Here is a 23,672-nt window from a genome sequence, read left to right on the forward strand (position 1 = left end):
TTAATACTCTATTAATTTTGTTTTATTGACGTTTTACATTTATTTACAATTTTTACTAAGCTTTCTCTTCAGAAGTGTGACAACCTGTCCCTAATTTTACAATTTTATTAATTTTTAAAAAGTGAATTGACGGAAATACCCTTGAGAAGAGGATAGTTGACTTTTGTCGACCATCATTTAATGGGATGTACGACCCATTCTTTAAACGTATTTGGGTAGTACTCGACAAGATGAACACGTGAGCCCAAACATAATTAGATTTGGAGATACGGTGAAGATTTTACGAACTTACGAACGTGAAGGGCAATTTGGTAACTTCAAGTTGGGAGATATTTTTTTTTTGTGTGTGTGTGTGTGTGTGTTGTTTTGTAAGCTATCGGGGCCCACACTCCATTTCTCCCATGCTCCTGTGTCCCCTCCATTTTTTTTTGGGACTCTCTCCTTCCTCCTCATTTATCATCCCTCATCTCTCATTTTCACTTTCTCTCTCTCGTCCTTCCCTTTCAGTACGACAGCCAACAAAACCCTTTGACGATCCTTACCACACCAGACCACCATGGCATGTCCCTCTCTGTCTCTCTTTTGTTCTACATCCCTCCTTCAAACTCTCTAAAAACTCTCTCTGCACTCTTCGTGCACAGTAGCACCACACCACCACTACCCAACTACTCAAGCGAACCAGACTATGAAATCATCATTGTGCCTTGTCCTTCCTTATCTATGTAAAGCTGAAATCGTGAAGGCAACCCAATCATGGAATTTACTTTGTACAGTGGCTGTGGCATTGTTCATCCTTTTTCCCGACCATGGTAAGCCTTAAGACCTTCACATCTTTCATATTCCAAAGCCTTATATTCTTCTTTTCACCGTAGTGGCACTTTCGGATCACTTTTTCGGCTAGCTCCGATTATAGCATAGCCTCAAATGGGTATAGATCAATTCCCTATATTCATAGCTTTAAATGGGTGCTTGAATCATTGAATTTGGTTAAGAACCAAGCTCGAAATGAGCTCTAGAAGTCGGCGGTTCAACCTGCAAAACGCAGGCCCTCGCGAGGAATGCGAGTACAGTCATACTCGCACGTGGGTGGGCGCGTGGCTGCCTGTGCAGCCACATTGTGGCAGCGCTGGGAAGAACTCGAGGTCCTTTATTAGGTTTCTCGACGTACCGGACCGGAATTCGCCTTCCGTTTTCTAAAATTCGACCGTTTTAAAATATTTTCTTTATTAGGCATACTTGGTACGAAAACGCGTTTATGTATTAATACGTTACTTATTTACATAAATGATTTCATTTCTAGGCGAAATGCATCGCAAGGACTCTCGATGCTACGAGGCGGGTTCAACTCGACAACATGATCTGTGAGTGGGTCTTTTCTTTCATATAGTGTGTGTGTGTATATGTTGGTTAGTTTCCACATATATACTTATCAATGAATTTTCTAAATGATTGCCATAATTAAATTAACGTTTATAAGAAATGTCTTATTGTTGGAAAATAATGAAATAATCCTACGAGATGCACATGTAAGCTTAATATAAGGGGATACCTTAATTATATTTATGTTCATGAATAATGTGATGTCGACTAGAATTATCGAATCACTGTGGCATGATTATATTTGTGTTATTTGCTTATCGTTGCTGCACCGGTGTTAGTACTTGCCCAGGCTAGGGCCAAGCTTCACGTGGATGTTCACATTGCACAACACGCTCATCTTGGATCCATTGTAGGTGCCAGTCCTATCGAACAGGTTGCAATAGGCAACTCCGACTCGTATGTGATGTGCTTAGTGCCAGTCTTCACGTGATTGTAGTACTAAAGCGTATATTATGATTACACCCAGTAACGTTCATGTCAGATTACTTCTGCATGAACTCGTGTGTTAGCACGTGTCAATAAGCACTCGATGTGATATGTTTATTTATGCAAGAATATGTGATTATAGACATCATGTGCTTACTTACGAAATATTGTGCCGTATAGAATTCTTGAGATTTTGTATGCTATGTTAAGTAATTTTTTACCATACGTAGTACGTATATTTTGGAAAGTATACTTGTTTTATGGTGAGGGGTTATTATGTTTTTGGAAAAGGTTTCTATAAAACTTTATTTTAAGACCCACTCACCTTTGTTTTTCGCCTTTCCAGGTTTAGCAGCTGAACTTTTGTTTCAACAAGTATTCTTGGCAAATATGGTATTGGAGACTACCTCCGATGCTATAATTCTCAATCCACTTTACTGTACTTTACTTACGCTCTGACATCACGTGTGATATGGGTTCATTCCCGCTCACTAGCGCGCTCTTATACTTAGGCACTTTTAGGTTTAAATTGATTCACATTTTCTACATCACTACACTTTATGCCTTCGTCACCTTTCAGGTGTTGGCTAGCATAGCTCAATTCGGAGTCCTAGTGGACATTCCGAGTCGGGGTATGTAAAAAAGAATTAGCTATTACTAATATATATAAACTATCTTCTCTTCACATAATCTAAATACATGGCAAATTACCTGCTTGCATATTAAAACGATAAATTGAATATCCAAAAGTATCAAACTAGACATTTACACTAGAGATATACCCGCTCCACATATTTTAACCTAATATGTTCTTTCACATATTAAAAAATATGGATAGGGTTTATCTTTAGGGGAAAGATGTCTGTTTATACTTTTGAATATTCAATTTAACCTTTCACCAGACAAACAAATAATTAGTCATGTATTCACATTAAGTTAGAAGAAGAAAGTATCTATATAAATTCGTAATAGTTAAATTCCTCTGAAGAGAAAAGATAGAAATGATGATTCTTACTCCAGATAATCAAAATTGAGTTTACCAATTTACATAAACCTGATCCGTCTTACAACGCTATTTTATTTTATTTTAAAAATGATAATATTCATAAATAAACTGCTATTTAATCATAACATGATTTACAAGAGTTTTATAACTCTCATATAACGCGAGACGTTATCAAAATTCTTAACCTAGGTTTGTATCCAATTTCACTTACTCTTTATTTCTTAATGCATTTGTTTGTATAAATTAATACAACATTAGCAAAACTTAACAATTTACAAATTATGCTCAATCTATTTTTAATAAATTTTTAGTTGTTATTACCAACAAATTTTCTTATTCCACAGCAACGCGTGGGCATCACTTCCTAGTACATATCTAATTACAATTAGAAGGTTTTGTTAATCAATCACAAATTATTTCGAGTTTGAAGTATTGTTGGATTAAATAAATTTTTTATTGTGACGGGAATACGGGTGGTACACCATGTGTTTTTATAGAAGTAGTGAAAATTTTTATTTTTAAGTTATTAATTTTTTAGCACACATATTCTATTATTTGTATGATAACACATGATATAGTGTCTTGATACTGATTGCATTGAAAATTTGTCGTTGGATTAATGTGACAACTGATCAAAATGTATTGGCTGGCGTACACCCGCGTCAATGCACTATTTGACTAAAAAAATTCTAACGCCAGAGGATGGTCCAACATTTGCCACGTGGATGCCATTGTATTTGTCTTCGAACTAGAACAAACACAATGACAAAACAAGTCCTTATCTGTGAAGGATACAACGACGATTATTTTCTTGGAAATCCAAAAGATTTTGGAATCATATTTATTTATCATATATTATGAGGTTAAAAATTATTTTAAATTTAAAAATTTTAAAAATAAATATAAATAGTACCTAACAAAAACTAACCATACGATTTACGATAAACGAACACGATTATGAGATCCTTAGAAAAAGGATCCAGCGAGGATCCTTTTCCTTTATCCTGCGTGGCAATATAGACTTTTATGTGGGTCCCATCGAACCCATGTGGTAAGAACGATACATTTAAGTGGGCCCACAAGCGCTGTAAAATAAAAAAAAAAAATTATTGTAACTAGAACACGGGTGTTACATACATATCCCACCATTTGAACGTTATCACACATATCCCACAATTTATTTTTTAATACACATATCTCACCATTTGTACATTAACACGGAATGTATCATCCATTATTCCAATTACATTGGACAAAAATAAATAAAATTACATAAAATTGAGTTGAATTACGGTTATTTTATTCAAAATACCATACGAAAGAAGACAGAATCTTAAAACGAGGCCAATAACATTTAAGGCCACAAATGTCATAAAAGAAGACAGAATCTTGTAACCATCTATTATCTATCTTCTCACTTCTGTCTTATGAAATATGAGTGCATTAACTACTTCGTGGTCTTACTCTCTGAGTCTCGACACTTTAAATTCCAAGCAACCACCACAAAAACAGACGGACACATACTTAGTCGACTCTGAAAGGGAGAACAGAGGGGGAGAGAGAGAGCTTTCAACTTTGTTTCAATGGCGTCCAATAACCAAAGGGACTCAGAGAAGGCGCGTAACGGCACTAACAGCGCCGGCGACGATTACCCACATCACGATTTTCCAGAATCGGACGGTCACGAGCGATGCAAAATAGAAGAGGTGGCGCTGGTGGTGCCGGAGACCGACGACCCGACGATGCCGGTGATGACATTCAGGGCGTTGTTCTTGGGGCTGACGTCGTGCACTCTCCTAATCTTCCTCAACACCTTCTTCAGCTTCCGCACTCAGCCGCTGGCAATCTCCGCCATCCTCATGCAGATTATCACGCTGCCCATCGGAAAGTTCATGGCCTCCGCCCTCCCCCACCGCCAGCACAGCCTCCGCGGGTGGCGGTTCAGCCTCAACCCCGGGCCCTTCAACATAAAGGAGCATGTTATTATTACCATTTTTGCGAATTGTGGGATTTCTTACGGTGGGGGTGATGCCTACTCGATTGGCGCCATCACCATTATGAAGGCCTATTACAAGCAGAGCTTGAGTTTTATCCTTAGCCTCGTCATCGTCCTTACCACTCAGGTTCCACGACCACTATTCTATTTTGCAATATTTATTCTTTATATTTAATTATCGCTTTCTGAATTTTATATTTGTAGGGTAGAGGTTTTGGAAAATTATGATTTTTCCTCGCATAGATTATAGGTACTTTAACGAAAAAATTCTGGTATTGTTCATTTTAACGAAAAATCATATTTTTACACTAAAAAGTGAATCCTAGTACTATTTACTTTACTCTTTATTTTGTCATTATCGTTAAAATTCAAAATTTTCAAACATTTTTCATTAGTTTTCTTTAGATTTTATTGTCTAATTACTACTTTCTCTTCAAAGAGAATGGATAATATTTGTATCCACCCTATTCATCTTTGTTATTAGCGTATTTTCAACTTATGAAAATTTTAATCATCATTTTAAAATCGTCTCTATAAGACTCAATTACATAAAATTATTTAGTTGTCTATATGTATCAAATATATAGCCTTTTAAATTCAGAAAAAGTTCATTACTTGATCTAAAAAGGAAAAATAAATTATGTTTGTGGACGGAGGCTAGAAAAGAAAATCAAGAAGCCAAATTGTTGGACTTTTTCTCCAATTTGATGTGATTTTACTTTGAATTAATGTTGTGAATAAAGTTTAATTTCTGGGTTTTGGTGATTTGTTGCAGATAATTGGGTATGGATGGGCTGGGATTCTCAGGAGGTACTTGGTCGACCCGGTGGAAATGTGGTGGCCTTCCAACGTTGCTCAGGTTTCTCTGTTTAGGTAAAGACTTGGTTTTTGTCATGTGTCGTTCCTTAATCAATGTTTCCTTTGGTTGTTGCTGAGAATAAAAATTCAAGATAAAGTTGAATTCTTTGGTCCTCAGTGAACTAGGATTACTAAGCTCACTGGTGAAAACTCAAAACAACATAGTATTCATTCCTCCAATCTTAGCCAACCAAAGGAAGTGTAATAATTTCAGTGAAATCATAAGCCATGTGTTGTTGCATGTTCAATGGTTGAGATTCCTGAGAAGAACGTTTCTTCATGCTCTGTCTCTTGACAGATTGGGAATAATATTAGTCTCCACTTAAAACGCTACAATTTTGATCACATCAATAACTTTGTTGCTGTTTCTGTTTTGCTGTTGTGTAACTTACCCACAGAGCACTCCATGAAAAAGAACATAAAGCGAAGGGCCTTACCCAGTTGCAGTTTTTTCTCATTGCCATGACAGCAAGCTTTCTCTACTATGCACTCCCCGGCTATCTCTTCCCCATCTTGACGTTCTTCTCATGGGTCTGCTGGGCTTGGCCACACAGTATCACAGCTCAGCAGATCGGATCAAGTTACAATGGACTTGGTGTTGGTGCCTTCAACTTCGATTGGGCTGGGATTTCTGCTTATCGTGGCAGCCCCCTCGTCACGCCATGGACTTCCATTCTCAACGTTGGGGTTGGATTTGTCATCTTCATCTACATCATTGTCCCTCTTTGTTACTGGAAGTTTAACACTTTCGATGCTCAAAAGTTCCCTATATTTTCCAACAAGCTGTTCACTTCTACTGGGCATAAATACGAAACTACCAAGATCTTAACACCCCAGCTTGATCTTAATATTGATGCCTATAATAGTTACGGCAAGCTTTATCTTAGCCCCCTTTTCGCTTTGTCCATTGGATCGGGATTTGCAAGATTTTCAGCAACCCTAGTTCATGTGGCACTGTTTCACGGAAGGTACTTTCAATTCTTAAATGACATAGCTTCTCTTAGTGTCTACACAACGTTAGCATCTGCACAGCAATTACATAAAAATATATTTGACTAAACTGACAAACTGATCCTTTATTCCTTTTCATAGAGCTATTTTGCAGCAAAGCAAATCGGCAATGAAGAACTCAAAAATGGATATTCATGAGAAATTGATGAAAAATTACAAACAAGTGCCTGAGTGGTGGTTCCTTGTTTTGTTAGCTGTGAGCGTCGTCCTGTCCTTGGTGATGTCTTTTGTATGGAAAGAAACTGTGCAGCTGCCATGGTGGGGTTTGTTGTTTGCCTTTGTCTTGTCTTTCGTCGTTACCCTCCCTGTTGGAGTCATTCAAGCTACCACTAACCAAGTAATTTTTCGATTTCTTGAATGTTCCCCACCTTTGTTCTGGCATGTACTAACAAACTGTGAAATATCATTCTAACCTCTCTAACCATTGGTGTGGCTTCTGTGCAGCAACCTGGATTTGATATCATAGCACAATTCATGATTGGGTATATTCTACCAGGAAAACCAATTGCAAACTTGCTTTTCAAAATCTATGGACGAATCAGCACTGTCCACGCTCTTTCTTTCCTGTCTGACCTCAAACTTGGGCACTATATGAAGATTCCACCTCGATGCATGTACACTGCTCAGGTATTTGATTCAGCACAGAAACCTATGCTCAACCTTTCTGTTTTTGTTCCTAAAGGTAATTATTCCCGGTTTGACACTAGTGTTTTTTTGAAACTGACATTTCATGATGTTTGTTCCCAGCTGGTGGGAACTCTAGTTGCCGGTATTGTGAACCTCGCAGTTGCATGGTGGATGCTGGAAAACATCGAGAACATATGCGATGTTGAATCCCACAATCCAAACAGCCCGTGGACTTGTCCTAAATACAGAGTCACCTTCGATGCTTCTGTTATATGGGGTCTGATTGGACCAAGGCGACTGTTTGGACCCAGAGGATTGTATAGGAACTTGGTGTGGCTATTCCTTGTTGGAGCTTTGTTGCCGTTTCCAATTTGTGCAATGAGCAAAATCTTCCCAGACAAGAAATGGATTCCATTGATCAACATGCCAGTCATCACTTATGGCTTTGCGGGGATGCCACCTGCAACTCCCACCAATATAGCAAGCTGGCTTATCACCGGAGGTATCTTCAACTACTTCGTGTTCAAATACCACAAGCATTGGTGGCAGAAATACAACTATGTCCTGTCTGCAGCTTTGGATGCGGGGACAGCTTTCATGGGTGTCCTCCTATTCTTCGCCTTGCAGAATCCGAAGCACGAATTGAAATGGTGGGGGACTGAACTCGATCATTGTCCTCTGGCGACATGCCCCATTGCACCAGGTATTCACGTTGAAGGATGTCCAGTTTTTTAAATAGCCATGAAATGGTGGAACAAAGAGATATTTGAAGAATAAAAGCTAAGGAGGAGGGCTATCGTCGTAGTTATGGAGGAAGGGAAGATGGTGTGCTCTTAGCAAATGGGAGGATTTCAGGGTTGGGAGTTGTTCTAGTTTTTAATGCTTTACAGTATAACCGGAAATGTATCATTCAGATGAAATGTATGGGTGTTCTTGTTAATTATCTTAGAATCAATTTAATATGAATGAATGGGTATAATTTTACGTTTCTGTGCTGAATATCATTCTTCAATTTTTTTTAATTTTATTTTTCCATCTATTTGGAAGTTTTCTTGAGCAGAATCTATTTAGAAGGTTTTAAACCTATGTTTAAAATATGGGAAATTATCGATTTTTAAGTTTTGGCATCTTCGTAGCGTATGTATGTCTCTCTCCAACTAGATAACAAGAAATGGATGTTAACTTGCAAATGAATTAGACACAGAAAACTTATCCCTTCGACCTTGGCAGGTTTGGGAAATGGGGATCAGACAAACTAGAGAAAATGCAGATACGGCGACAACGGTTGTCAACAAAGTTCATTCTCTCACCTTTTTTTCTTGTACAACAACTGAAGAGAAACAAACAGCCAATAAGTGCAAGAATGCAAAAGCGGATGGATAAATGGTTATTAAGCAATGGAATTGTGTGAAAATGCAATCTTGAAGTTTCACCTCACAAATCCTTCCTGAACATTAACCGACGCCATGGAAATGGCATTTGACTTTGAAATTGATATAAAACTAACTACATAATGGGGACCATGGAGTCCAGACAGACACTTTGTGTGCGTGTGTGCGTGTGTGTGTTTTTTTTTCTCTGCAAGGACTTGTAGAGAACCACTGTAACATACTTCGCTATAAACCTCTCTGTTGTCCCGAGTGCCACCACAGATAGTCCACCCTTCCCTCTCTGCATGTAAAGATGATTGAGTACCACATGTTGAGGTCTCGACAAAGGAGGCGGCATCTCCATGTAAGATGAAGGTGCATTCAGCAGTGTCATTTGTAGGTGTGGAGGAACCAATGGGGGCTCCTTCGCGAAATATTCAGATCCAAGCTGCAGGTTGTTATAACGTGAGTCCGGCGACTGGGGAGGTTCAAAACCAGAAATGCTTCCGATGTCTTCTGGGACGTAATCCTGCAGAAGAATCCAACAATATCAATCAGCTTATAGGACTCACGCATCCAAGCCCAGTTTTCAAACAATTTCCAAAATCCGTACTTAAAACCAAAGGTCAAGACTCAGGCAAACCACAAAAGAGAAAATAGGAGGCATTCTGTCCATGTTACATGTAACCATTATGCCATTATAGAGAATTACAACTGACGACACTAATTTAGAAAAATACATCAGAAAAGTTTAACACAACATATTGATTAAAAATCCTCATACAAATGCCCAATTTCAATAATCTCTCACACACATATGAAAAAAAGTGCTAAATTACATCAACTGAATGTCATTTTAGTCTGACCCATAAGCTCACGCTCTTTTCCAACATTAAAACAATAACAAAATTATCATTTCGAGCACTTCTTTTTTAATCGCAGCATATAAATTTCTCATCGTCTCCAAGTTTGACTAAAAGTAGAGCGGTGCACAGAAAGAAGTTTTAATCAGCTGTAATTTGATCCTTCTCTTATTAGTACTAATACAATAACTTTAACTGCCTACTCCCTATGTGATATCCAAACCAACACATGAAAGAAAAAGGATAATTACAGCTCACTGGAAAAGACAAAGACTACCTGAACAGAACCTTATGAAGTATCATTTAGTTTTTTAACAGAGACCTCGTCTTCCCCGTCTCGATTGGGGTTGAATATAGGTTTCGGGTGGTTTTAACAATCTGGTAGGAGTCATGCAAGATATAGGGAATCCCTGGTTTTTGTCTTGTATCAATGTGTTTCAAGTTAGAGGCCGACCCCAAGTCCAACCTGATCTACTTAATTCGGCTCAATGCAATTTTTCTCTTTTGCAGACAGCTTTTCAAGGGCTTAGAAACCGAAATTTGGATAGAGAGCTTTATGAACATAAATTAGATATGCAATGGAGGCGAAAAAGCAGTCTACCAATGTAAACATGAATTTAACAGCTAAGCATGGTGAAGGGTATTAAATACTGATGCTTTCAAAACACATATATAACAACACAATATTGTTACTGAAGAAATTCTATATATACTAAAAGCCGGTGGATTGGCACTGTTCATTAACAGTGCCCATCCGGTTTTAACCCTCATTTTATTCATGGTTTTTGTACTTTGGTGGGATTGTGCAGTAAATGGTCTATTTTGCCCCTCTTTCATTTTTGTTTGCAGCTGTTGCTCCCGTTTGAAAGGTGCTTTTTGGTGTTTTTGGTTGAGCTTTGGCCACGTTGCGTTTTATAGGAAAGATGCCAGAAGCATCTTCTACTTTTTCTTTTCCTCTTCGTTTTTCTCTCAGTCGTTCCGTTTCTCTTTAGTTTTCCCGTCTGTCTTTTGATTTCGGTTCCGATCGGATCTTCTCGAAGGTGTTTGGCGTTTTTTCCCCTGTTTTGCACAAACGAATTGCTCCCATTCAGGTATGTTGATTCATGTGTTGGTTTATTTTCTGTTTGGTTAGGAAGAAAATTTTATGATTGATTGTTGTGAATATGGGCTATTCGGCTTTTTTGCCCAGCGTTTTCTTTGTTTTTTCGTGCTCTACGTCTGGTTGTTATCTCTGATTTTGCATTTCGGTTGCAGGAAACATTTTTCTTCAAGTTTTAGGGTTTTATTCTTCCTAGCTTTTTCTGGGTCAGGTATATAATTTATCTCTTTGGTGTTATTTTTTTTTGTTTGTGCTTTGATAATACTGATGATTAATTTTTGGGTTTTGCTTTGTATGTTTCGGTTTTGTACTGTGAGTGAGGAATTTTTTATTTTGGTGTTTTAATTAAGGGCTAAACATTTCCAGCTATACAAATGGATGATCATGATTAATTTTTGGGTTTAATTTAGCTGTTGATTATTGTGGATGAGTTGCGAAACTTCTTTTCAATTATGTGATATGTGCCTGTTATGTTTTTTTTTTAATTATTTTTGCGTTTTAACTAAAATTGAAAGATTGCCGACGAATGGATATGGCTACGGTTATATAATTTATCTTTAACCTTTTTTTCATTTTTTTTGTGTTTTAATTAAAATTTAAAAATTGTTGAGGAAGGATATGGCTGCGGTTTAAGGTTTAGACTAATTAATTTTATTGTTGTTCAGGTTTTTTTTGGGGAAATTTTTGGGTTTGGTTGTTCTAATTATCTGTGGTTTGATTTTTGTCCGGAATTTAAAAGAAGAAAAATGGCCATGATTAACTTTTGGGTTTTCTTTGTCTGTTCTGCATTTTAAAGTTTGAATTATGGATTTTTTTTGTATGTCAATCTTTAAATGATCACTGTATGGATTTTTTTTGTGTTTCAGCATATGCCCTTATTGGAATTTTGTGATTTGAGAATTGTAGAAGTTAGTAGCAATTCAAAACCCGTTAAATGGCATGAGAATTAGAGTGATTTGAAATCGGCGAGCAAGTATATACTAAAGCTCAGCGGATTGGCACTGTTCATTAACAGTGCCAATCCGGTTTTGCTCCTGATCTAACGCACAGTTTTCAGCCCTTTAAAAGATGCTACATGAATTGGCGATTTTGCCCCTTGGTAGAGTGAGTCTACATATGGGAAGGTGCTCGAACCCTCTCTCATTTTCTTCCGTTGCTTTTGGCTTTCGCCTGCTCTCTGTTTCTCTGCTTTTTTCCATGTTCGATCTTCGTGTTTCCTTGCTTCTCTGTTCATGTTGATCGTCTGCCGTCTGAAGAGGTGGGTTTTCTGGCTGATTGCGGTGTTTTAGGTGGTTTGTCTATTTTATTCTTTTTCTTTTTTCTTTGATTAGGAAGAAAATTTGTAGATCGATTGGTTGGTTGGTGTAATATTGAAGTTTTTTCGTATTGCATTGACTGTTTCGTTGATTTTTTACTGTATTCAATGCCGTTGTCTAATGTGAATCGGTTTTTTCTTGCAGGAAATATTGGTGTTTGAAGAAATTAAGGCTTAGCAAAGTGTGACTACCTATGCTTGAATTAATGTTGAAGTTTTGAGCTCAATTAGATTAAAGTGCATAGAACATCCATAGAAGTGGTAAAAGTTCTTCCCTCAATCAGCTTAATAGTAGTTAACATGTATGCTTACTTTTCAATTATTAAGAAACTGTACCTTCCAGTTGTATGAATCTCTAATGCATCAACATCATTTCTTCTGAGAAGTTCAGAGGTTGCATAAGCATCTCTTATGTACGAGCACACTCTGCTATTATGAATTGGAGTGGTTCTTATTGTCTTTAAGTGATTCTTATCACAACAATTAGGGAAGAAATCCCTTTCTTTTAAATTGGATTATCCCAACCTGCATAAAATTGAGAGTCATGTTGATAAAATCTTTATCTTTATTATGCTGTTATTAAAAGTAGCCTTGAAATATTTTAAATTCGTTTTATATTTATTTGAGAAGTAATTATTTCTTTGTTTGCAATCATCTGCAGATTAATTTTGGTTGAAAAAAAAAAAAATCTTTGCTGCATCTCAGTTCCTATTCTAATTTTAACTGCCAAGTTAGCTTTCAGCTGTCAAGTTTACAGACAATTGATTGTGTTTGTAAGTGCTTTTCACTTTGTTAATATTGTGTTCAAGATTATATTTCTTCCTTTTGTTTGACAATTGTCTGATTGTAGTTAATACTGTGGCTCTAAATTGTATATCAAATCATTCTTTTCAAATATTTCTTTACTTAAGTTATAATGTTGAGCTACTTTATGTTATAATTTTATAACTAGATGGTACATTATCATAAAAATAGAATGTTTTGTTTTTTTTTTTATCAATGTTATCTATGCAGTATAGTCTTTTTGTTTTTTTTTTTTTTCCTTTACTCTGTATATTACCTTTTTATCTGAGAAGTTACTTTTAATTTTAGCTTATACATTTTAAACCCATCGGTTCCACGTTGTGTTAATCATGATTTTTGGAACCATAGATAGTTTTTATTTTTGTAGTTAACTGTGTTATCGTTTTTAGTAAAACTGTGAATATCATAGATAAATTATATGTAAAATGCTTTTTTATAGTCATATAATGTGTAATTAAAAAAGTTAGATGTTTGCAACAACTGTCAATATCACGGAGTGATATTACAATTTTCTATTGTGATAACAATTTTTGTTTTAGTTAACATATACATTTCTTTGAACATGTGTATTTGTTAATTCTGTGTCACCCATTGTTTAAAAAAGTTTTAGGGCTCCTATTTTCTCACGATATATTTGATAATCTAGCCATCAATTTATATAATTCATGTATTAGTAAAAATCAATTGGCTTTTTTTATTTTTTGTAATTTGTGTTTCATTGAGAATAAACATTGTTAATACTGTTGATCTTTGCAGTTTCCACTCAGCGTGGATAAGACAAGTAAGAAGTGATACTCCCATTGAAAACTTATCTGCAAAATAAATTTTGCTCTGTGGTTACATGGTGCATTAGTGCATAGTTTCACAAGTGAACTATAAGAAGTAAGAATGTAGTTATCTTATTACTTTGTTAATTTTTAAATTTTTTTAAGTTCTATTTATTATTTGTTTTATATTTTGTGTCTTGCCATTTGTTGCTGAACTAAATTCTATTGTCCATTGTAATAATTGTTTGTTGTTTGCCTTTTTGAACAGATTGGCTATCGTATTTTCTAAAATTTCAATTGTTAAAGGTGAGCAATTTTAAATTTTAAATTATTTATTTTAAACTTTACTTTTTTTAATCTTCTTTTTTTTTTTATAACTTTTTTTTTCCAGTCGCATTTTAAAATTTGGGTGATCTATTCTTTTTAATCATTATAGTATATATTTGTTTAATCTTCACATTATGTGTTTGTTGATACTTCTTTTTTTCATTTTTTTGTCTTTTTTTCAGCGTGGTTTGCACTAATTTGTTTTCAAATTTGTATTACAATTTGATTCCATCATGTCAAAAAGACTTGCAAATGCTTTAACAATTAATGATACAGAACACGAGAAAGAGTTTGTCAATAATCAATCCTATGCTTTATCTGACTATGACAGACAATTTAAAAGAGTGTGTAGAATAAGTTGTATACAAAACTATGTCGATGTTTTCTTATCTAAGAGTAGTCCAATTATTCAGGAAAACTCAGCCATTGACTACCAAGATGGTACTAGCACATCTTCTGTTCAACAAGATGTTGAAAACATAAGTTCTTCCAATATCAATGAATCACATTGCATGACTGTTGTTGAAAAAAATGTTCTCTTAAGAGATAAAAAGGGAAAAAAGGTTGTCAATGTATTAGACCAATCTACAAAAAATACTCAACAAACCCTTGATGATCAGAATAATAATCTTATGAACAAGGGTCAAGCATTTTTTCAAAAGAATAGAAAAGGTTAGTTCTTAATTTATGCATCTATTAATTTGATATATCATGAATTTCAATTTTCTAATTGCCTAAATAATATTATGCTCATTTTGTTTTGTTTTTGTATCTTTTTTTGTAGGGGTTGTTAAAGAATATGCGGACTTAGGAGATAAAAGTTATAAGTGTGTTCATTGTGGTGCTTATTTTTGGCTAAAAGAGTCTCTTAAACCGAAGTGTAAAAACGATCTACCTGTTTTCACTCTTTGTTGCTAACAAGGAAAAATTAAGTTTCCAAATCCAAAACCAGCACCACCATTTTTAGATTACTTGCTTGATCCAACTAAAGGGCAAAAAAATTTATCATTTCGACAAAATATTATAACTTATAACTCAATGTTTGCATTCACTTCAATGGGAGCCAAAGTTGATAACTCAATTAACAATGGATCAAGCCCTTATATTTTCAAAATCAGTGGTCAAGTTTGTCATTTAATGGGATCTCTTTTGCCTGTTGATAATGAGTCTCCAAAATTTGCTCTCAACTGTATGTCTATGATACATATAATGAGGTGGAAAATCGACTTAAAGTTTTTAATTCCAATGGAAACAATCAAAGCCTAGATCCAACAATTGTAGAAGGGTTAATCAAAATGTTTGATGCATCAAATGAATTGGTTAAACTTTTTCGAATGGCAAGAGATAAATTTGAAAACGATGCTCTTTCTTCATTAAAAATGACTTTGCTAGGCAGGCAATTAAATGATAGCAAACAATATGAGCAACCTACAACTGATGAAATAGGTGGTTTGATAGTTGGAGATATAGGATTGTATGATTCTAATCGAGATATTATTATAGAGTCTAAAAGTCACGAATTAAAACGTGTAACAAAGTTGAATCCTAAATTTATGTCTCTGCAATATCCAATTCTTTTTCCATATGGTGAAGATGGTTATAGACCAGATTTAAAATGGAATGAAAATTATAAAGGTAAAAAAACTAAAAGACAAAGAATACCAATGAGAGCTTTCATTGCTTATCAAATTCAAGAACGAGAACCACCATTAAGTACATTGTTAAGAGGAGGAAGACTTTTTCAACAATATTTGGTCGATTCTTTTGCAACACTTGAAGAAGATAGATTAGATTATATTAGACAAAATCAAAAAAAATTTGAGAAGTGAAGTTTATAAAGGAATATATGATGCATTCTCAAAAGGTGATACTGATGCAAATAATTTGGGACAAAAAATTGTATTACCTGCTTCATATACTGGAAGTCCTAGATATGTGATAAATAATTATCAAGATGCTATGGCTATTTGTAGAGAATACGGACATCCTGATTTGTTTATAACATTTACATGTAATGTTAAATGGCCAGAAATCACAAGAGAGTTTGAGAATAAGCCAGGATTCAAACCTGAAGATAGACCTGATATAATTTCTAGAATCTTCAAAATGAAGCTTGATCATATGATTGATTTCATCAAGTCCGGGAAGCCTTTTGGAGAAATTCAAGCAAGTAAGTTACTAAAACTCATTCTAGCACTTATTTCAAGCTTTTTAGTTTTCTTATTTATTATAAAATTTACTTTTATTCTTTTCTTTGTTTTCATTTTTTCCTCATGAACAGATGTTTGCACAGTTGAGTTTCAAAAAAGAGGTTTACCTCATTCTCATATGTTAATATGGCTGAAACCAAATGTGAAATGTTTTTGCGCATCAGATATAGACTCAATTATTTCTGCTGAATTACCTGATAAAAATTTGCATCCACAACTTTATGAAACTGTTAATCAGTTTATGATTCATGGTCCATGTGGTTGTATTAATCCAAAATCACCTTGCATGCGAGAAAATAAATGTTCTAAAAACTTTCCTAAGCCATATAAAAGCGAAACAATTTTTGACACAAATGGTTTTGCTGTTTATAAACGTCGTGAAGATGAAGAAAAATTTGTGATTAAAAACGGTATAAAAGTTGATAATAGATTTGTTGTTCCTTACAATGCAGAGTTATTACTAAAATATAATGCACATATAAATGTTGAATCCTGTTGTCAATCAATGCTTATAAAATATCTATTCAAATATGTAAATAAAGTTTCAGATAGAGCACGTTTAGTTTTTCAGAAAATTTGAATGATGAGATTTTAGCATACCTCAATTGTAGATATATATCACCTTATGAGGCTGTTTGGAGACTATTTCAATATTTCATACATCATAGAGAGCCTTCTGTAGAGCGATTACCAGTTCATTTACCATTAGAACAAAATGTTGTTTTTACAGCTGATCAATCACTACAGTCAATCATTAATCAAAAAGCTTTTGAAAACACAATGTTAACAAGTTGGTTTGAATTGAACAAAAATTTTCCTAACGCACGTGAACTAACTTATGCACAAATTCCCACAAAATTTTTGTATGATGTAAAGAAAAAAACTTGGAAGCCAAGAAAATATAAAGCATCAATTGGCAGAATAGCATATGTACATCCTGCATCTGGCGAATTATATTATTTGAGAATGCTTTTGAATTTAAAAAAAGGCGCCATTAGTTTTGAGGATTTAAAAACAATTAATGGTGTTGTACATTCTTTCTACCATTCTGCATGCAAATCATTAGGACTATTAGGTGATGATAAAGAATGGATTGAGGCTTTATCAAGTGCTGCACATATTGCATCATCTGCTCAATTGAGACAATTGTTTGTCACAATAATTTTATTTTGTGATGTAGCAAATCCTCAAAATCTTTTTGATAGTCATTGGCAAAACATGTATGATGACATTTTATATAAATTGCGAAAAACTTTTGCAATTCCAGATATGATTGTGCCAGAACATGAATTAAAAAATTCAGTGCTATTTGAATTAGAATTACTTTTTAATAATGCATCTACCTCTTTGAAAAAATATCATCTTCCCATGCCTAATGCAGAAAAAATGTTAGAAATTCAAAATAGGCTTTTGAGAGAAGAATTAAATTATGATTGTGAAGAACTTTATAAGAAACATGCACTTTTGAAATCACAGCTTAACCAAGGTCAAAAACATGTTTATGATTGTGTTTTAAATGCTGTGAATGCAAAAAAAGGAGGTCTATTCTTTGTTTATGGTCATGGAGGCACTGGAAAAACATTTTTATGGGATACAATTACAAGTAAGCTTAGATCAGACGGTAAAATTGTTCTAGCTGTTGCATCATCAGGAATAGCATCATTATTATTACCAGGTGGTAGAACAGCCCATTCTAGATTTAAAATCCCTTTGATTATTACTGATTCTTCAATTTGTTCAATAAAGAAAAAAACTCATCTTGCAGGATTAATTGAAAAAACAGATTTAATTATATGGGATGAAGCACCTATGAATCATAAATATTGTTTTGAAGCATTGGATAAATCATTTTCAGATATTTTGTCAAATTCACAAGCTTTCGATAAAAATGTTCCATTTGGTGGAAAAACTCTTTTATTGGGTGGTGATTTTCGACAAATATTGCCTGTTATTCCTCAAGGAACTAAAGAGGATATAATAAATGCTTCATTGAATAGTTCTTATTTATGGCCATATTTTAAAATTTTTCATTTGAAAGAAAATATGAGATTGTCAAAAAATGGATTGAGTATTGAAGAAAAAAATAAAATTAGTTCTTTTGCAAATTGGATTCTACAAATTGGTGATGGACAAATTAATGATGCAAACAATGTGAATAATTCAATTGATAGGGATTCATCTTTGATTCAAATACCACAAGATTTGATAATTGATTGTTCTACAAATGCTATCCATTCAATTTTTTCTGCAACATACCCGAGTTTTGAAACTTTTTTTGACAATTTTGCTTATTTAAGGGAAAGAGCTATTATAACACCTCGAAATACAACTGTTACAGATGTGAATAATTATATAATTAATTTATTACCTGGACGACAACAAACATTTTTGAGTTATGATTCTTTATGTTCTTCAAATGCAAATGTTGAAAATCTTGAAATAATGTACCCCACAGAATTTTTAAACAAGCCTGAATTCAATGGTTTACCTGCACATAATTTGGTATTAAAAATAGGAATGCCTATTATGATACTACGAAACTTAAATCAGTCTTCAGGTTTGTGTAATGGAACTAGATTAGTTGTTACTCAATTATTTGATAGAATTATTGAAGCTAAAATTCTTACTAGTACTAATATTGGTCATAAAGTTTTTATACCAAGAATCACTCTTATAGCTACAGAAAATAAGTGGCCTTTCATCTTCAAAAGACGTCAATTTCCAATTAGAGCATGTTATGCAATGACAATCAATAAAAGTCAAGGACAATCTCTTAAACAAGTTGGTTTATATCTTCCAGAACCTGCTTTTACACATGGCCAATTATATGTAGCATTATCAAGAGTGACATCAAGAGAAGGTTTAAAAATTTTAATAGAAAATGTAGAGAGTAGTGTTAAAAACTGTACTTTGAATATTGTTTTTAAAAGATGTGTTACAAAATTTACAAGAAAATTAACCCAGTTCAGAGACTCTGCATCTCTCACTTTCTCATCTCACAAATCACTTCTCTCTCTTCCATCTCTCCCAATGTCTTCGTCTCTCGGCTTTCTTGCTCAATCTCTGTCGACTGAAATTTCGAGGTGATTTTCCAACCCTAAATTAATATATTCCATACCTTGATTTCATCTTAATTTATTGGGAATTGATCTACATATGTGTAGTATAGATAAATTTTTTCTTTAACTAATGTTATAGAATCCATGTCCTATTTAGAAATACTGAGATGGAAAAGGTTAAGGAAAAATTGAGAGGTAGAAATTCCATTATGAGTTCTCCGGCCGATTTGAGGTGAGTAGTACAAACTTTTATGTTAAATTGATTTGTTTTGGTTTTTCGGGATGCTTAATTTCATCTGCAAACAAGGTTGACCATCCAAAAGTTTCAGTTTTGTACCCATTATTCAATACTAGCTCAATAATCATAATGTTTCCTCTGACTTTGTTTATAAATTCTGATATATAATCATATTTTAGAGTTAGAGTTTTCTATTGGGGAAACTTTAGGAACCGATTGTCCTACATCGAAAAAATAGCAGCAGCTGATCCTATTTAAAATGAATCTAATTGAAGACATTAAGGATTGGGCACCTTCTATAAACTACAGTAGTATTACTCTTGATGAGGTCTATTTCATTTCCTCTATGCTGTCTCAATCTTCATAACTCACGTTTATGTGCATTTTTTGTCTGGTTCTTATTTAAAATGTAACTAATTGAATATTTATAACCAAAAGAATTAATTTTTCTAATTGCCCAACTTTACAGGTTTTGCATCATTGGAATATCAGGCCTATGTCATTGCTTTACCTAAGGTAGTTGAAATGTACTTACAATATCTTAGCTTTTAGTTTTTTTCTTCTTTGGCTGCTTAGAGATTATGTGTCATGAGCCTGGCCTTTAATAGTTTAGGAAAAATTTTGCATCTCTTTGAAAGCTACGAATTCAACTTTTGGGTTCCTTCAACTCAGAATTTATAGATGTAACATTTCAAGGCTCATGTTGGTATGAAATTGTAATTCCTCATCCGTCATTACATTTTTTTGACAGGGATTTCAGTTCATAAAACAATAAACTGCATAAATTTGTAAAAGTCTACTTTTTTAGATGGTAAAATCTTAGATTGCCAATTGAGGATATAATTGCAATTTGAATTCAATCTGCTTTCCGTGCACATGTGATATGTATGTGTGCACTAAAATCTCCAAAATATAAAATTCCAATTTCATTCTCTCCCTTAACAACGTTATTACTGAAGAAATTAAAGAATATTTTCAGTTCAAAGTATGAGTGCTATATGTGTTTGTTTCATTCCTAAAAATTATGGGACATAATTATGCAAAACTTAATTGATGATCGTATGAAAGCTATAAAACATCTCACTGTACAATTCTTTAAATCTGGTTCAGTTTTGTCTTAGGTATCCATACAATCATTATTTGTGAGATAATTAGTTCCATGGTTCAATTATGTTTTTTCCATGAGAATATTTCCATGTTGTAATAGAAGAATTGTCTAAAGTTCCTTAAACCTTTCATCTTTTATGTTTACCATAAAACAGATAACAATGCATGATAATGAATTACAAATTGTTTTTTATTTCTTACATTCAAATTTGGTTTTTATACTTTCTTCCTATGTATGACACCATTTTTCCATCGATGTCAACTAATTATTATATATTATAATTAATTGCCATAAAACTTTTTTTTTAACACTTTATTTTACAATTTTAGGAAGGAAAAAAAAATTGCTAATTCAGCAAGGAGCTTACAGTGCTGACAAATACATTTTCAAACAATGAAGAGGCAAACATTCAAAGGTATGTAAAATTAATTAATACTTTATTAATTTTGTTTTGTTAATGCTTTACGTTTAATTACAATTTTTACTAAGCTTTCTCTTCAGAGGAATTAGCTATTACTAATATATATACAAACCATCTTCTTTTCACATGATCTAAATACATGACAAATTACTTGCTTGCATATTGAAAGGCTAAATTGAACATCCAAAAGTATAAAAGTAGACATTTTCACTAGAGATATACCATGTCCACATATTTTAATCTAATATGTTCTTTCACAGATTTACAAAATATGGACAGGATTTATCTTTAATGGAAGGATGTCTGTTTATACTTCCAAATGTTAGCCTTAAACCTTTTGCTAGACAAAAATAATTAACCATGTATTCACAATAAGTTAGAAGAAGAAAGTATCTATATAAATTGGTAATAGTTAATTCCTCTGAAGAGAAAAGACGGAAATGATGATTCTACTCCATATAATTAAACCTAAGTTTACCAATTTACGTAAATCTGATCCGTCTTAGATCGCCAACATTTAACTTTGTTTTAAAAATTATAATATTGCCAAATAAACTACTATTTAATCATAGCATGATTTGCAATACTTTTCTAAGTCTTATATAACACTATCACTAAATATATTTTATTGCAAAAGACATCAATTTTCATTTTTGTTGTACTAAATTGCAACAAACTTATATTTTCTGAAACATTATTCAAATTCTCATCCCAGGTATGCATCCAATTTCACTTACTCTTTATTTGTATAAATTAAAAAATTACCAAATGCAATGGATAGTCGGGGGGCTAAGAATTCACAGTGTTAGTCTTTTTTTTTTTTTCATCTAAGGTTGTCTTTCAATTTTTATTTTAGATTTTTCCTAATTTGGATAAAACCCTAATGATTTCGTTTTGCTGTCAGTATATACATGCTTATTTAGAATCAAATGACACAACTTTATATTTACAATTATATTTTGTTTCTAATAGCTTATATAAGTTTTTCTTCGTTTTCCTATAACATCGTATCGTAACATGGTCTAATCATATTCAATATAATTGAACAAACTGTTATCGACCGGTTAATGCCAATTTAAACACTTCTAATAAGTTACAGCTACATTTATTATCTCGAATTTCAACATCAAATGTAAATTTTTTTACTTCAAATATTTCGTTAATTATTAATAATCGTTTTGACGTGTTATATACTCACACTCATAAAAGCAGTTATCCTCCTATACATAATTCTTCACCACAAATTTATATCACTATTAAAACACTTCTAACCTTAATTTATAGTTACTGCAGTATGTTCTATGTGCACATCATTTTCTTCTTCAGTTTCTGCTGTTTTTTGTTCTCTGAGTTGTACATGTTACCGGTGTTCACAACTAAAATCAATTACACAGACTTGACTACAGGTATGCCGCAACTTACATCACTTTCTGCCAACACTCTACTTCTTTTTCTTATTATATTTTCTGTGTTTAAATAGCATGAACATACTAAAAACCTGTTAATTACAAACTATCCATTACAAGTTTGCATTGACTGTTTTCTTCTTTTATGTCCAATAGTTTTAAGACCCGCAGCAACGCGCGAGCACTATTACTAGTTAGATTCTAAATGACGGACAACTTGAATAGTACATATAAAAGGAAAGCTTATATGTATGGACTATGGACTATGGACTAGGGGAATATCAGTTGCATGAATAAGAGAAATATCATCAACACAATATAACCGATATTCCCTAGTTCACACGGTCTACTATCATCATCGAATAGTTAACGGAAATCGAAATCATGAAAAGTAAGATTTACATAAACAGAATTAAATTAAATTCAGACTGGAACAAAAAACACAAACAGTATTAAGCTAAAAAAGGATATTTAAATGCTTTAACAAATTCGGATGAATATAGTTCCTGAATGATGATATTATAATAAACATCAAACAATCCCTTATTCAATCCTACAAGAAGGTTATACTACTTTCAGGTTGGGATTATAAACAGTTATGAGCGACTGGATACAGTGCAATTGGGCATGGACCATTAGTGGTCCACGGGTACATGCTGCAACCCCAGTCTAATGAAATGTATTGTTATATACATACACATAATTTTTCAAGGCACGTACCTTTAGATATGCCCTGCTATAAGTCTTTAGGGTATGTATGATTTAACAAAGAAATAAAAGAAATATGTTCTCCTCCACGCCCACAAAGAGCCCCAGAATGAATACACATCTTCATACTTCATGTGCAATATGTAGCATGCCATTGCCATGGAGGAGGCTGGTTGTCGTGTGTTTACTGTGTTGTGTATCAGTATGTAATGTACCCCACTTTCTCACTTTGGGAGTTACGTTTTTGGCATCACATGTCCCCCTCTTGTCCATCATTGACAGTGGAACCTTGGACCCTAGCAGATCAATTTTACCAACGAAATAAACAAATGTAAAATATATACATATATGTACCTGTATTCAAGAAACCAAAGATGTATGTACAAAGTCCACAAGTCTACGGCTACGGAAGACAACCTAGTTAGAGCATCTCCGATGCAAATGACTCAAAGTTAAACCTATTTTTTCATATTGAATGAACTTTTTCTTATTGGCATATGTTCCACTATGGACTCAAATCTCATATTGAAACCAAAATTTAACTCTCACTTTTCACAAAATCCAACTATGAATTTTAAGTCTTATATGCATTGGAGAGTTTTGCCTTATTTTGAACTCAAATACGAGATTTGATTCATTGCATCGAAGATAATGCAACCAATTAATAAAACCC

At 33.7% G+C, this 23,672-nt stretch overlaps 2 protein-coding genes, 2 long non-coding RNA genes and 2 pseudogenes across 7 annotated transcripts; 5 read left to right on the forward strand and 1 right to left on the reverse strand.

Annotated features, from left to right (window-relative positions):
• Window positions 1-481: 481 nt before the first annotated feature.
• Window positions 482-2,452, forward strand: LOC148693963 (uncharacterized). The gene is made up of 3 exons (XR_015952789.1): window positions 482-809; window positions 1,301-1,361; window positions 2,153-2,452. It is a non-coding gene; the product is annotated as an uncharacterized LOC148693963 (long non-coding RNA).
• Window positions 2,453-4,196: 1,744 nt separating this feature from the next.
• LOC137729691 (oligopeptide transporter 3) lies at window positions 4,197-8,303 on the forward strand. The gene is made up of 6 exons (XM_068468695.2): window positions 4,197-4,935; window positions 5,584-5,681; window positions 6,065-6,634; window positions 6,759-7,014; window positions 7,122-7,304; window positions 7,425-8,303. The coding sequence occupies exons 1-6, from the start codon at window positions 4,396-4,398 to the stop codon at window positions 8,037-8,039; spliced, it is 2,262 nt and encodes a 753-aa protein (XP_068324796.2). The 5' UTR covers window positions 4,197-4,395; the 3' UTR covers window positions 8,040-8,303.
• A 430-nt stretch (window positions 8,304-8,733) lies between these two features.
• Window positions 8,734-9,350, reverse strand: LOC148693964 (SNF1-related protein kinase regulatory subunit beta-2 pseudogene; annotated as a pseudogene).
• An 882-nt stretch (window positions 9,351-10,232) lies between these two features.
• On the forward strand, window positions 10,233-12,494 carry LOC148693965 (uncharacterized). 3 transcript variants are annotated; one of them, XR_015952577.1, is made up of 3 exons: window positions 10,233-10,628; window positions 11,503-11,894; window positions 12,097-12,494. It is a non-coding gene; the product is annotated as an uncharacterized LOC148693965 (long non-coding RNA). The 3 variants fall into 3 exon arrangements; XR_015952578.1 differs by lacking the exon at window positions 11,503-11,894; XR_015952576.1 differs by lacking the exons at window positions 10,233-10,628; window positions 11,503-11,894 and adding an exon at window positions 10,635-10,847.
• A 465-nt stretch (window positions 12,495-12,959) lies between these two features.
• Window positions 12,960-16,639, forward strand: LOC148693966 (uncharacterized; annotated as a pseudogene). Its single transcript, XR_015952466.1, has 4 exons — window positions 12,960-12,964; window positions 13,791-13,828; window positions 14,634-16,019; window positions 16,131-16,639. The product of XR_015952466.1 is annotated as an uncharacterized LOC148693966 (transcript).
• Window positions 16,569-22,428, forward strand: LOC148693967 (uncharacterized). Its single transcript, XM_088678428.1, is given in 5 exon segments — window positions 16,569-18,984; window positions 18,986-19,350; window positions 19,826-19,872; window positions 20,794-20,879; window positions 22,170-22,428. Coding segments are annotated over 2 exon segments (2,178 nt in total). The 5' UTR covers window positions 16,569-16,839; the 3' UTR covers window positions 19,019-19,350; window positions 19,826-19,872; window positions 20,794-20,879; window positions 22,170-22,428.
• Window positions 22,429-23,672: the final 1,244 nt, after the last annotated feature.

Source organism: Pyrus communis, chromosome 10, assembly GCF_041283825.1.
Source record: "Pyrus communis isolate YQ-2024b chromosome 10, ASM4128382v1, whole genome shotgun sequence".
Taxonomy (NCBI): domain Eukaryota; kingdom Viridiplantae; phylum Streptophyta; class Magnoliopsida; order Rosales; family Rosaceae; genus Pyrus; species Pyrus communis.